Source organism: Magnolia sinica, chromosome 3, assembly GCF_029962835.1.
Source record: "Magnolia sinica isolate HGM2019 chromosome 3, MsV1, whole genome shotgun sequence".
NCBI lineage: Eukaryota > Viridiplantae > Streptophyta > Magnoliopsida > Magnoliales > Magnoliaceae > Magnolia > Magnolia sinica.
The window spans coordinates 24,874,638-24,887,934 of record NC_080575.1 but is presented as its reverse complement, the minus strand read 5'-3'; the positions used below and the strand labels follow the sequence as shown (position 1 = coordinate 24,887,934).

Here is a 13,297-nt window from a genome sequence, read left to right as displayed (position 1 = left end):
GATTCACAAGAGTTTCAACTTGAGGTCATGGGCTCCAGTACCTATCATGGTGAAATGCCACTATCGTGTGAGTGTGTGAGGTGTGAATGTGTGTGTTAAGAAAAATAAAAAAAAATAACATCCTGGGTTAAATCCCCTATGGATTTGCGATTTTTTTCTGAGATAAAATGTGTTAGTTCCATTTTGTTTTAGGGTGGTATTTTGACATTTCTATTAATTGTTAGGTGTTAGGCGTCTCATATTATTATTATTATTATTTTCAAAAAGGATTCCATATATAGGCTACTATGCTTTATAGCCTTGTAAATCGGAAACCCCATAGCAGCATCACATTGGGGGCCCAAAACTAGGACAAAAACTACAAATGAAAAAGAAGAAAGAAAGAGAACTTTGTATAGGGAAAAATTCAGCGGGAAAAAGGCCTGGCTAGGAGGACCTGATGGAGCCCAGCCCAACTTTGTCCAGGAAGACGGGGCCCCGGATCTGGGAGGGAAGATCTCTCACTTGATCGAAAAGCTGCATAAATTAGGAATGGCTCCCCATCTGGGCTAAGCCGTCCACCGGCCCGTTCCCCTCTCTCTTGATAAGCTTGAAAGAAGTGATGGCTTTGCTCGAGAGGATGACAATTCTGGCCAACCAATGCTTCCACTGCCAAGAAGTGAAAGATCTCCCTGTGAGGATGTCAATGACGAATTTCGAATCTAATTCAATCTCAACGTGAGAATACCCTTTGGAGAGGCACAATAAGAGGCCATCATGCACCGCTCACAACTCCGCTAAGTTGTTAGAGCCCTTACCATACCCCGCCACAAAGCCAAAAAGGAAGGACCCTCCTGCATCGCGAACAATCCCACCACCTCCCGATAGACCAGGGTTGCCTCTGGTTGAACCATTAGTATTTAGCTTTACCCACGATGTAGGAGGCCTAACCCACCGAATTACTTCCAAAGTAGGCCGCTTCCTAGGAGCAACAGGGAGGCCTAGATCGGCCCAAAATGGTTGCTGTAAATGCGATGGAGAACAAGACTCGCCCGCAAGCTCGAACGGAGACCTCATCATCCATCTGATATTAGATAGATAGGCAGAAATTGACACCGACATCTGATCAAATTTGGCCGCATTTCTGGACCGCCAAACTTCCCAATAAATCACACCCGAGAGACTTCTGTGAAAGTATATAGGAAGATCGCTGATAGCCGATGTCCTCTACCATTGGCTGAATTGCTCTCCAACAGACTGATCTTCCATAAAGGAGATCTCGAGCAAATAACCAAAATGGCTCCAAATTTGCCGAGCTAACTGCTCATACAGGAAGAGATGGGTGATGGATTCCACTTAAGGGCGGATTTGGTGACCGAGATCGCAGCAAAGACATCGAGAAGCCAAGGAAATTCCCTTCTCTTGAACACGAGCGTCCACTGCCACAGTGCCCTCGAGCAATCTCCAAATGAATATCATAATTTTTGGGGGAAGATTACCTTGCCCGACCCAAACTGACCAGCTCTTAGGAGGGTGTTGCACCCTGTTTATCTTTCATGCCGACTTCAGTGAAAAACTGCCGGATGGATCATGAGGCCAAATATAACCTTCATCCCTAGGGGAAATGGCGAATCCCCCTCAAAATATGGAATTCAGCACTTCCTGGGGGAGCAAGGAGAGCACGGAGGATGGGGGAAGCGGACCCGCAGGCCCCAGGAAGTCCTTGATAGGCAGATCAGCGGTAGAGGCTGGGACAGGGTTTGTGGCCAGATGGAGTAACGGGCCCAGACCAGACCAGTTAACCTTCCATAGGCTTCTCTCGCCATTACCCACAAGCCACTAAACGGAATCTTCAAGCACTGGCAGCATTACTCTAACTTTTTTCCACAATGAGGAGGTCGCCGGGTGAGTTGGGATGAGCTGGGGCTGGTCGATGTCAAGAGGAAACTTGGCTCTCATAAGCTCGACCTAGGGACCCCTGGAAGCCCCGAATTTTACTGCCCAGGCCGTCTTCATTCTCAAGGCAGTAACCACTTCTTGGAGCTTTCTAATTCGTAGACCTCCCTCCTCCATCGGCCTAGCTACTTTTTTCCAGGCTAGCCAGGGGAACTTACATCTCCCCTCGGTCCAACCCCAGAAAAATCTTACAAAAAATTTCTCCAGCTTAGCTAAACCTATTTTGGGACCTCTGCTGCTGCTAAAATGTGGAGAGGGATGCTCCCAAGAACGTGCCTGATTAGCGTAGATCAGCCCGCTTGCGAAAGATGCCTAGCTCTCCAACTGTTGATTTTCTTCTCCATCTTATCTAAGACAAACTGGAAGTCTGCTACCTTTGCTCTCCCCCTAACTAGCGGCACACCGAGATAGCAGACTCCTGCATTGCCCCTTTTCATACCTAAAAGGAGTTCTATAGATCTGATTCTACTAGCCGGAAGATTGTCAGAACAGAGGAAACAACTCTTTTAACGGCTGATACACTGGCCTAAGGCTGCTTGGAACGAAGAGAGAAACTCATTCACTTTCTGAATTGACCCCCTTCTACCATTGAGAAACAGTAGAGTGCCATCTGCCTAGAGGAGATGAGACGGGAGGGGACACCCTCTTCACAATCTGAATGGTTGACTTCTACCGCTGACAATTAACTGTCTTAAGCACCTGGAGAATGCCTCAGAAGCCAGAAGGAAAAGAGCTGGAGAGAGGGGGTCTCCCTATCAGAGCCCTCTCAAAGATTTAAAATAATTGGCTGCCTCACCATTGATTAAGACTGAGAACCAGTTATTGTCCCAACAATGCTCTATCAAGGAGATCCAGGAAGGGTAGAAGCCAAATCTGGTAAGGACCGACTTGAGGAAGCCCCAGTCTACCCTGTCGTATGCCTTCTCCAAATCCATCTTGATCACCAAGTTCCCTCCTCTCACCTTCCTATTCATTTCTCTGAACACCTCTTGAGCATAAGCTATGCTTTCAAAGATTTGCCGACCTTTCACGAAAGCTCCTTGCTCTAGGGAGATCAGCCTGGGTAGAAGCCTACCGAGCCTTGTCGCCAGGATCTTAGCGAAGATCTTATAGATGATATTGCAAATACTGATAGGGTGATAATCTGAAAATGCCGCAGCAGAGTCTATTTTGGGGACAAGACAGATTAAAGAAGAGGAAAATGCTTTAGGGAATTCATCTCCTTTGAATAGGTCAATCGCTGCCTTGTGCAGGTCATTGCCAACTATTAGCCAACTCTTCACAAAAAAGCCCTTGAGAAACCATTCGGGCCTGCTGCCCAATCTTGGGGAATCACCATCACTGCCTGGTGGACTTCTGATTTTGAGGGAGGCAGCATTAGATCGGAGTTGTCTTGGTCCGAAAGCAGCGATGGGATGGCCTGTAGAAGGGTTGGGTTAAGCGCTGTAACTTCTGTCTTGAAGAGGTAGGTGAAAAAGTCCATCGCCACTGATTTTATGGCCTCTTGGCCATAGAACGCCTACCCCTCCGCATCTAAAATGGATGAAATTTCAGCTCTCCTGATATGTTCCGTGGCGGAAGCATGAAAGAACCTGGTATTCTTATCTCCCTCTTGCAGCCAATGGGCTCTGGATTTTTGCTTTAAGAACATTTCTTCCATAAGCTGCAGCTTAGCTAACTTTTGCCTAGCCGTAGCCCAGTCCTGCTGCAAATCAACGTGATCTTCTGCCTGCATTCTATTCTCGATGTCTACTAGCTCGTTCTCTGCTTGCTTGATATTCTGAAATATATTCCCACAAACATCCCTATTCCAGATCTTGAGGGCCGTTCTGACTCTTCTAAGCTTTAGCTGAATGTTGATCATAGGAGAGGAGGATAGCTCCCTTGTCCATGCTTCCCTGATTACCTGAAGAAATACTTCATGGATCGTCCAGAATCTTAGGAACTTGAAAGGCCTAGCAACTGACGGAGATAAGCTAGGGAAGGACAGCAACAGAGGGGAGTGGTCAGAGCAGATTCAGGATAAGTGATTAACTCTAATTTGAGGGAATTCAGCTGTCCAAGAGTCGTTTAACAGCACTCTATCCAGCCTTGCCTAAATACGAGCCTACCCGGCCCTGTTGTTGCTCCAAGTAAACCTGTTACCAAAGAAGCCCGCATCCAAAAGGCCAACGTCGTGAATAGCTTTCACAAAATCCGCCGAAATACCCGAGTTCAGACTGCGAGAACCTAGCCGATCCTCCGCCGCTGCTACAACATTGAAATCCCCCCTGCTGCCCAAGGGCCCTGAATAGATCTGCTAAGGTTAGACATGTCAGCCCATAAATTTCTTCTGAGAGAGCTACAGTAGCTAGCATACACTACTGATAGCACCATGGGGACCCTATGGTTTTGCAAACACAGCTGCAGGGATATCATCTGGTTAGACTTAGCAATAACTGAGACATTAAGTTGGTTATGGAAAAATACCCATATTTTACCCCTGATGTCCAGATTAGAGAGCGAGTAGTGGAAGCCGAGTTTCAAGCCTATGCCTACTCTTTTGTCGTCTCTCATCATGGGCTTAAGAATAGCCACTAGCAAGGGCTTATGGGCTCTTATTATCTTAGAAAGACAAGCTTGAGTGGATCTATTCCCCACTCCCGGGGCATTCCACAGAAGAAAATTATCCATCAGTGACACAGCTTGACTTCACAGCCCTTCTCTTTAACTTCCTCAATCCACAGTACCATTCGCCTTCTCCATTCTTTTCCAGAATTTTTTTGCACTTCAGCTTTCTACCTCTGCCAATGACAGTTTTGGGAACTGATGAAGTAGCTGAGATAGAAGCATTGGAGACGACCAGAGCCTCCACAGCCCGGATAGAAGGATGAGAGCACTCACTCTGACTATCCCCAGATTGAGAGTCTGGTTGACTCAGAACTAAGCAGGAGGCATCTCCTTCCCCCACAGAGACTAACACAGGCTTCCGCATATCTTCGGCTTATCCCTGGTCAAGGCTGACTTTGTCGAAATAGGGGGAGAGATCCACCGTTATTTCAAGACCCCTGTCTTCTGATTGGGATAAATGGGTAGGAACTGGATCCTGCCTGGAGGGGGCTGGGCTGAAGTCTACCTGGATGTCTAGGCAGTCATCTGGCGTTCCATGCAGTATCCAAGGAGAATTGCCTGCAGATCTTGATTTACTGACATTATGTTGAACTTTGTCCCTGGGCTTACAGCAATGCGCGTGGCCTTAGAGCGGAGGGATCAGACTATCTCCAGACTGGGGAAGCTCCCCTGTTCTGCTCACCACCTTCTAAGACATAGAGAAGCCTTGACCTTCTTCTCCTGTCAGGATCTCATCTTGGTAGGTATCTGATGGACCTACAGGGCTAGGCACCTACTGGGGAGTAAACCATTCCTTGTCATCAAGCAAAAGGATGAGAGCACACTCCTTGGATGGGGTGGAATGGTTGGGCGAGGGTGTGTTACCTACAGGTGGAGATCTCACATTGAGAGGGTTGTGAGACACCAAAGCGTCTTCATTCCTCAGGGCTAAGGCAAGGGGGTTCCTGGCCTAAACTTCCTTTCTAGGCAAAGGGTGTTCCTTACCTCTGATCGAAAATGTGGCTGGGGCTTTTTCACAAACAGATGGCGAGGCAGGGGAAGGTCCCATGGCCTGCGTTGGGAACCTCCGCTCAACCCATTCCCTGGTGGTTTCCCCCTCGGGTCGCTGAACTCCAGGCTGTCTATGAGTGTTAGTCCCTCCCCCAGCAGGCCAAGACTCCACCTCTAAGAAAATATGATAGTTCTTATCCTGGACCTGCAGGTTTTACACCTGGTTTATATTGACTCCTGGGCGAAGTTTAATTTTCACCCCAGCATACATCTGAAAAATCCTAAAACGGCTATTGGTGTCTATCTGGGTGACCTTCCCAAAGAAATTACTCAAGTCTGGAATGACCGCTTCAAACCAGGCGTGAGCAGGGATGTCGAAAATACGGATCCACACTTCCTCACTACCTTTGTCTGCTTTCTTCGACCATGGGCAGATCGAGTGGATGCCCATTTGCTGATGAAGTTGGGAATCTACCAAGAAAATCTCCAGCTCTGCCTCTAATTTCAAAATAATCAGAATATGGGAGGTGGAAGTCCTGATTACATCGATGGCAGAGGACGCGAACTGAGAGTTCCTTAGAGCTGAAACCAGATGCAAAATAGAGGTAGCAGCGTCTATTGCCTGAGCAACTAAACCCAACTTCAATTCCTCCAGCTGCTTAGCGACCGATGTAGGGTCAGCCACCGTGGTGTTGTTGGGATTCGAGGGAACGGGACATACCTGCGATCTATGTGGCTGAACAGAGTTGCCCTTCTTGACGGCCTCCATGTAGGACCCGACCTTAGGGCGAAAGACATTGGTCAGATTTAGGGGTAGGGTTTTCTTATTGGCCTTAGATCTAGGTTTCGTCTCCTTCACTGCTACCTCTCGACCATCGATTTTCCTCCCATTGAGCACTCCCATGATGGCTCTCCCATCGGCTGCATAGTGAAATCTTACGAAAGCATAGCCCTTAGGTTTTCTTGTGCCCGGAAAGGAGGGGATGTAGACATCAATGACTTTGCCGTAGCACTCGAAGATCTTGTGGAGGTCTTCCACCGAGCAGTCGAAAGGTAGATTTCCCACAAAAATGCTGAAACCTTCCACTCGAATCTGATGAAACCTACGATCTACTACTGATTTAGGCGATCTTCCGCTGCTCACCTTTCTCCCTCTACATTGCCTTTGGGGAGGCTCCCGACCCCTCTCTCTAGGTCTCCCTCTCATCATCTACCCCATAGTCGTGTGAGATCTCGCATTAGGCGTCTCATATACTCGTGGTTTGGATCATGGGTTGACCATGAGATGCAATGGCATTAGATAGCTGATTAGCCAACAATACGTGAGAAAATGATGAGTAATGATAAGGGGTTCAGAGTTTCTTGATCGCATTGAGGAATTGTTACTGCTCTTGAGGTTGTCGAGTGTTTCAAATTTTGGTTACATATAAACACGAATGCCCACACATCATATATAGGCACAAATAAAGTTAGGATGGGAGGCTTTAATTGATATTTGGGTAGTTGCATTGTAGGTTGTAGTCTAACACTAGCCTTCAATTAGATCCCTATAACAGAACCCTTGATTGGAAGTTAAAACTAGATTGTTTGAGTACTGTTACGTGGCATAGATGTTTTAGTCTTGGATTTTCATATTTAGAGCGTCCATAATCAAGAGGGTCATGATAGCCTTGGTATAAATGAATAGTCCTTTTGACAATTCCTTAAGGGTTCACATGTAAAGACCATTGAGAGATGACTCTCTAGCTCTCACCATGGGAAATGAGGCTCTCTACTTCTGGTGCCAAACTTAGGGGGATGGCTTGTGCCTACTTTGGGATATATCTGGTTGCATGAGAGGTCCATCATGAATTGCCTATGTTTGTAGCCGTTTTATAGGCTAAAGAAGGCTAAAGGAGAACTTTGCGCCTATACGAACAAATGTTGCTCATGGGTCTACTCATGAGCACAAGACTCAATCCATTAATGAATGGCACTTGGTATCCAGGCTCGCATTATGAGGTCCTAGCCAGTGGCACAAGGTCTCTCCTTTAACTGGAGTCTTTAGCGCATGACACTAGGCCACCCCAATGAAGGAGTTAAAGGTCCAGGCTAATGAGGCTCACCTTATGAAATGTGCCTAAAGGTTTCAAAGTCCAAGTCTTGCTTGTTCATTCCCTCACATTTTGATATTTTTTCTCATACCATGTATTGTGCATTTCTCGTGATACCATGGATATTTATAACCATGTGGGTCAATTTTTTCAGTGCCTAGAGGTGCAAATCTTTGCACTTGTGTTGGCAGTTTGTGGCATAAAGGTTCTTGTGTTGGGCGCAGAGGGTCTTACATAGTGGTACAATCCATTGTTTTCTTTCTTCCTTGTCGTGATGTGATGATATCATTATTGACGTAGACCTGTTGGAGAAGAGTTAATGTGGTGTAATGGTGCCATTGAATATTTGGGGCCTATTTTGGCTAAGTAACAAAATTCATGTGTTAACATGTTGATTTTATGTATGTAGGCATATTGCGAAATCACGCAAATCTTAATGCCTCCTGTCATTTGTTCTCTTCAACTTCTATATTTTAGTATGACTCTTTTCTTTCATAATTTTGCTTGTTTGAGTATGTTTTTAGTACATGTGCTTATAAGTTTCGCATGCGTACTTTGTAGATTTGGCACACATGATATTTCAAGGGTACCCATACCTTGTTAGGTGTTATAATGATGAAGGGGAATCATGTCTCCATCTTCTAGCCAACCAGCCTTCTTCCTTCATAAGCGGATATAACTTGGGACCAATAGAATATCTCATTTATCATTGCTTGGGAGCAATAGAATATCTCGTTCATCATGGTAAGACATCTCTCCGAATCTATCCTGCTCTCTCACTCCCTCTCACTGGTACAAGCGCATACTTATATGAGAAGCCCTCGACTCCAAATGGTTGGCCCGACCATGAATATCACCTATGTAGGAAACAACCCCATCTATGCATCAAGTGAGCTTTGATAAATAGAAAATCACAAGGGCTATCCACTTAGTGAGTAGATGTGGCTGATCTTTTCTTAAGGTGATCTGTGAAGGAACCTTCCTATATATGCTACGACATCCAATTGTCCAATAGGTTCGCCCCACCATGAGGATAACCGGTGCATAAAACCACCTCATTTACACATCAAGTGAGCTTTGATAAATAGAAAATCACACCAGTGTTGATCAGTGAGTAGTTGTGGCCGATCCTTTCTTAAGGTGATACTTATGATGGGACAACGTATTGGACAAGTTGGATATCATGTGCACAAGAAAGGTCGACAGAAATCCTATTGGTGGACCCCGGTTACATATAAGTTATGGTCCACCTAGATGACAACTTCCAACCTGCTATGTCCATGTGACATTGATCCATGCAATAGCATGGCCCAACCATGAGGATCACATTAATTATGTAAAAATCAGCCATATCCGTTATTGAATTTGAGTGGACAATATTATTATTTTTTCTATTTATCAAGTTCTAGAAATGTTTTTCTTTGGTGTAGCCCACGTGGTGAGTAGATAGCGGAAACTTTTCATCAGATAATCTTCATGGACCTTCCAACCTATTAGATGGACCGTAGCTAGAAAAGGTTTCAAGTCCAATTGGTTGGACCATAATTTATGGTTCATTCAACAAATAATTTCCAAACTTTATGTGTGGACGACATCCAACCTGCCGAATAGGTTGAGACAATCATTGGAGCCTTTTTGTGCGACTATCAGCCACATCCACTTGCCAAATGGACCACACTTGTATTTGGTTATTTATTGAGGGTTGAACATTGTTTTCGATGGTGTGGCCCACCTAGTGAGTAGATGGGGCTGGATTTTCCGCAAGGAGATCCTCATGGTGGGGGCAACATATTGGAAGGGCTGGATGTTGAGTTAACAAGATAGGTTGGAAGTTGTGGGTTGATAGTAAATTATATATGGTCCAATTGGTTGGACATGAAACCTTCTATTTGTGTGCATATAGCTCGCTCTAATACATATGTGTGCGCACACACAGACGTGTATATATATATATATATATGTATATACACACACACACATACACTCATACTCATTTCATATACTGCGTGGTATATGAAATGAGTATGTATGTATGTATGTCTATATATATATATATATATATATATATATATATATATATATATATATATATATATATGGAACCACTATCATGTTTGATGGACATCCATTCCATCAATCAGATGTACCCTTCCGTGGTGAGCCATGGGCCTAAAAATCAATTGAATCCATGACCTAGGTGGGATACACCTCAAATAACAATTGAGAGTGGATGCATGTCGATTGACACCTTCTTGTTTGTATTAGGGCCCACTGAGATGTGGTTTACACATCCGGCCCATCCATTGTGTGTGTCCTACTTGGACGAGGGGTCACACTAAATTTCATGCTACTCCAAAACTCATGTGGGTTCCACCAAGTGCTTTTAGACATTTTAGACATGATTTCCCATGGTTTTAGATGGTGTGGTCCACTAGAGTTCTGGATATGCTGATTTTTGGCTCATCATATAACCTAGAGGGGACCTACCAACTGTACGGCATGGATGTCCAACAAATATCACAGTGGGGCCAATAGAGTTCAATCTCATGGAAGCTTACAAGAGATTGCTTCCAACTTTTTTTTTTTTTTTTGGTTAAAGAGATATTCATTCCCTGAGAAAATATACAACTGATTTACATTCGGGTCACCCCAAGAGAAAAATCCAGGGGGACCTATCATAAGCGAAACGCATGGAAAGAGAGCTCAACCTACAGAGGAGGTCCTAATAGAACCCAGACCAACCCTGTCTAGAAAGAGAAGCCCCCTTATGTGGGTGGACAAGAGGGGAGGGAGATGGATGAGAGCGTTAGCTTGTTGAGAGCTACCATGGCGGGCCATTCCGTCTGTCGGGGCTAATTGGATTATTATCTCATGGAATATCAAAGGAAATCAATGAAAATATATATTAAAAGAGATGTACATGCCATTGTTATTCTAACTGAATCAGGAGAACCTATTCAGGATAAAATATATACATTAGTGTTAAACATTATAACACATTTTGTTGTGACACTCAAAGATTTAGGAGATAAATCTCGATGTTTGCTTATAATGTAAAATTCCTACTAATTTTTGATGATAAAAATATGTTTTCCTTTCAAAAGTCTTCTTACTGGAAATAAGTTCATCTCAAGGCTTCCTCCTTTATTTGGTGAAAAGGTAAGGAGTGTTCATTGGGAAAACAACAATGGAAACCTTAATTATAATAAGTACGGTTATGGGGATCTAATTTAAAATATAAATCAAGTTAGGTTATATATGTGCAATGATTTAAAATTAAAAATCAATTATATAAACCGAAGAAGATTGAAAAATAAGAATTAAGTGATTTTGGTTTTCAATTTGGGTATCTAACTTTGATTACTCGATCAAAAGGAAAAAAATTAAACTCTAATTTGAAGAGAGTATTAGAGAGAAAAATAAAGATACATACTATAAAAGAAGTAAAAGAAGACCTAGGTTCGAAAAACCTAAAAATAAAAATTCTAAAGCTCCGACTTGTTATAAATGTAAGAAGAAGGGTCATTATGTGTTGTAAACAAAATACTAAAAGAAAAGTAAATGAAGTTAATTTAGATAACCAGGAAAATGATAAATAAAATCTTGATAAGAGAGAATAAGGATGAACTACAAAAAAATAATAATACTAATACTAATAGTAATAATAATAATAATAATAATAATAATAATAATAAAAACTATAGCTCTGAAGACAAATTTGATTCTGAATTACATTGCAACTCCATTGAATCATCTTTCTCATGCCTTTCAATCAACACTAACTATTCAACAAGAATTATTTTTAGACATGATTTATGAAACTCCTAATTCTACTTCAAAAAGAGAATATCTAAAAAAAGACCTCTAAATAATCTACATAATTAGTCAAGAGTTTAAGAAACTAGAAAGCCCATAGAAACTCCTTTTACAATGGGAGAATTGTTCAATATAGAATTATAATAAAAGAATCCTCCAAGATTACCATATCTTATCTTCAAAAGGAGTTAAATGAAATAAAAATAGAATTATGAAATTAAAAAGAAGAATTGAAATATGAAGATGGAGTGAGAAACCCTCTTTAAAGTAATAATGAAGAAGAGGAAGAAACCCTCACTCAATACCAATTTAAAAAACAATATACAAAACAAACGATAAAAATAAAATTGTTTAAAATAGAATCTAGTTGTTTAATTGATAGTGGTGCTGATGCTAACTGTATCCAAGAACAATTATTTTAATTCATTATATATGTATGTATGTGTATGTATATGTATGTATATATATATATATATATATCAAAGAGCCTAGCTATGTGAAACTTAGTTTGTGGATTTGAGGCACACGTTGGCCTATCCAACCCTTTTGTGTGTGTGTGTGTGTGTGTGTGTGTGTATCTACACACACGCACATAATGTATCAAAGAATATGATAGACTATTTAAATGATGAATACAACATAGGCAATGTCTGGTAAGTGATGGAGAGATAAATGAGCTTGCCCTCCAAATAAAAATATGTATATATGTATGTATTATGTGTATTATATCTTGGGTGTTGTGCAGAATGGATCGTCATTATAAGCAAATAAGTTGAGCTTGTTGTTATGTTTATGTGAAATCTACTTCGAACATAGATGTGTCACGTAATTTTAGTACTAGGGCCAAAAGATAACACTAATATGTGATTTAAGTAGAGAAAACCAACGAAAACAATTTAGAGTAAATACCAACTGATAATTTGAATAGGGCTCACCTAATAGTAAGATGGACTGCTTTTTTAGCCATGGTCATAACATTGGTGACATACCTAATAAATAAACTCGATCTCATGTAGATGACATGTTTGGCCTTGTACAATCCAATCAATACTTGATCCCATTCATTTATGTACTACATGCATTCATGCATACATATGCACACTCCCAGTTTTTGACAAGAAGTAAGGGGGAGAAGTGAGTAAAGTCTAGGCCACTTGTTTTGAAGAGTCCAAATGGTTAGTTTATTAGCACATAAAATTTTAAAATCCATAAATAGCAATATTTATCTTAAAAATCTCATTTACTACACTTGAAATCTTAAAGGCTATATCTTTCTTAAATCTAATTGAATGGGCAAAAATGTCGGTTTACTCTTGGCTTACTACAATAGTGTAGATATTACGATAACCTACCTATGACCAAACATGTGAGCATATACACATATGTCTTGTTCACACATGTGTCAAGTTCAAGTCCAAGTCATTAACTGGGTCCTTACTCTTGCCCAGGTGGTAGACTCTCAAGAGTTTTAACTCCTGGTCAAGGGTTCGAGTACCCATAGGTGGTGAAATTGATCCCATTCATTTATGTACTACATGCATTCATGCATACATATGCACACTCCCACTAGCAAAAAAACAATAAAGAAGAAGAGGAAGAAGAAGACAATGGAATTTTTTTCTTCCAAAGGTGTTCGGCAGTTCAAAAACCGAATAAGTTGAAAATTTCCAGCCCATAAGAGCCACACATATTACAGAATTTTCAGTTGCTCAAATGATATCTTCTTAACCTACACTACTGACATTGGGTGTAATGTTTTTGCCATTTGTTCTCTATAATTCGTACATCAGATGGATTGTCCAGATACACTAACAATGCATGTTGAATACACTACAAAGATTCCCTCATTGTTG

The 13,297-nt window shown here is 42.0% G+C and overlaps 1 protein-coding gene across 1 annotated transcript in view; it reads left to right on the top strand.

Moving 5' to 3' along the window:
• LOC131239716 (ankyrin repeat-containing protein ITN1-like) overlaps positions 1–13,297 on the top strand; it is a 154,449-nt gene that overhangs the window by 51,306 nt on the left and 89,846 nt on the right. The window contains exon 2 of the mRNA XM_058237552.1: positions 8,190–8,372. Within this exon, the coding sequence (XP_058093535.1) occupies positions 8,190–8,372 (183 nt within the window). The remainder of the gene's footprint in view (positions 1–8,189; positions 8,373–13,297) is intronic.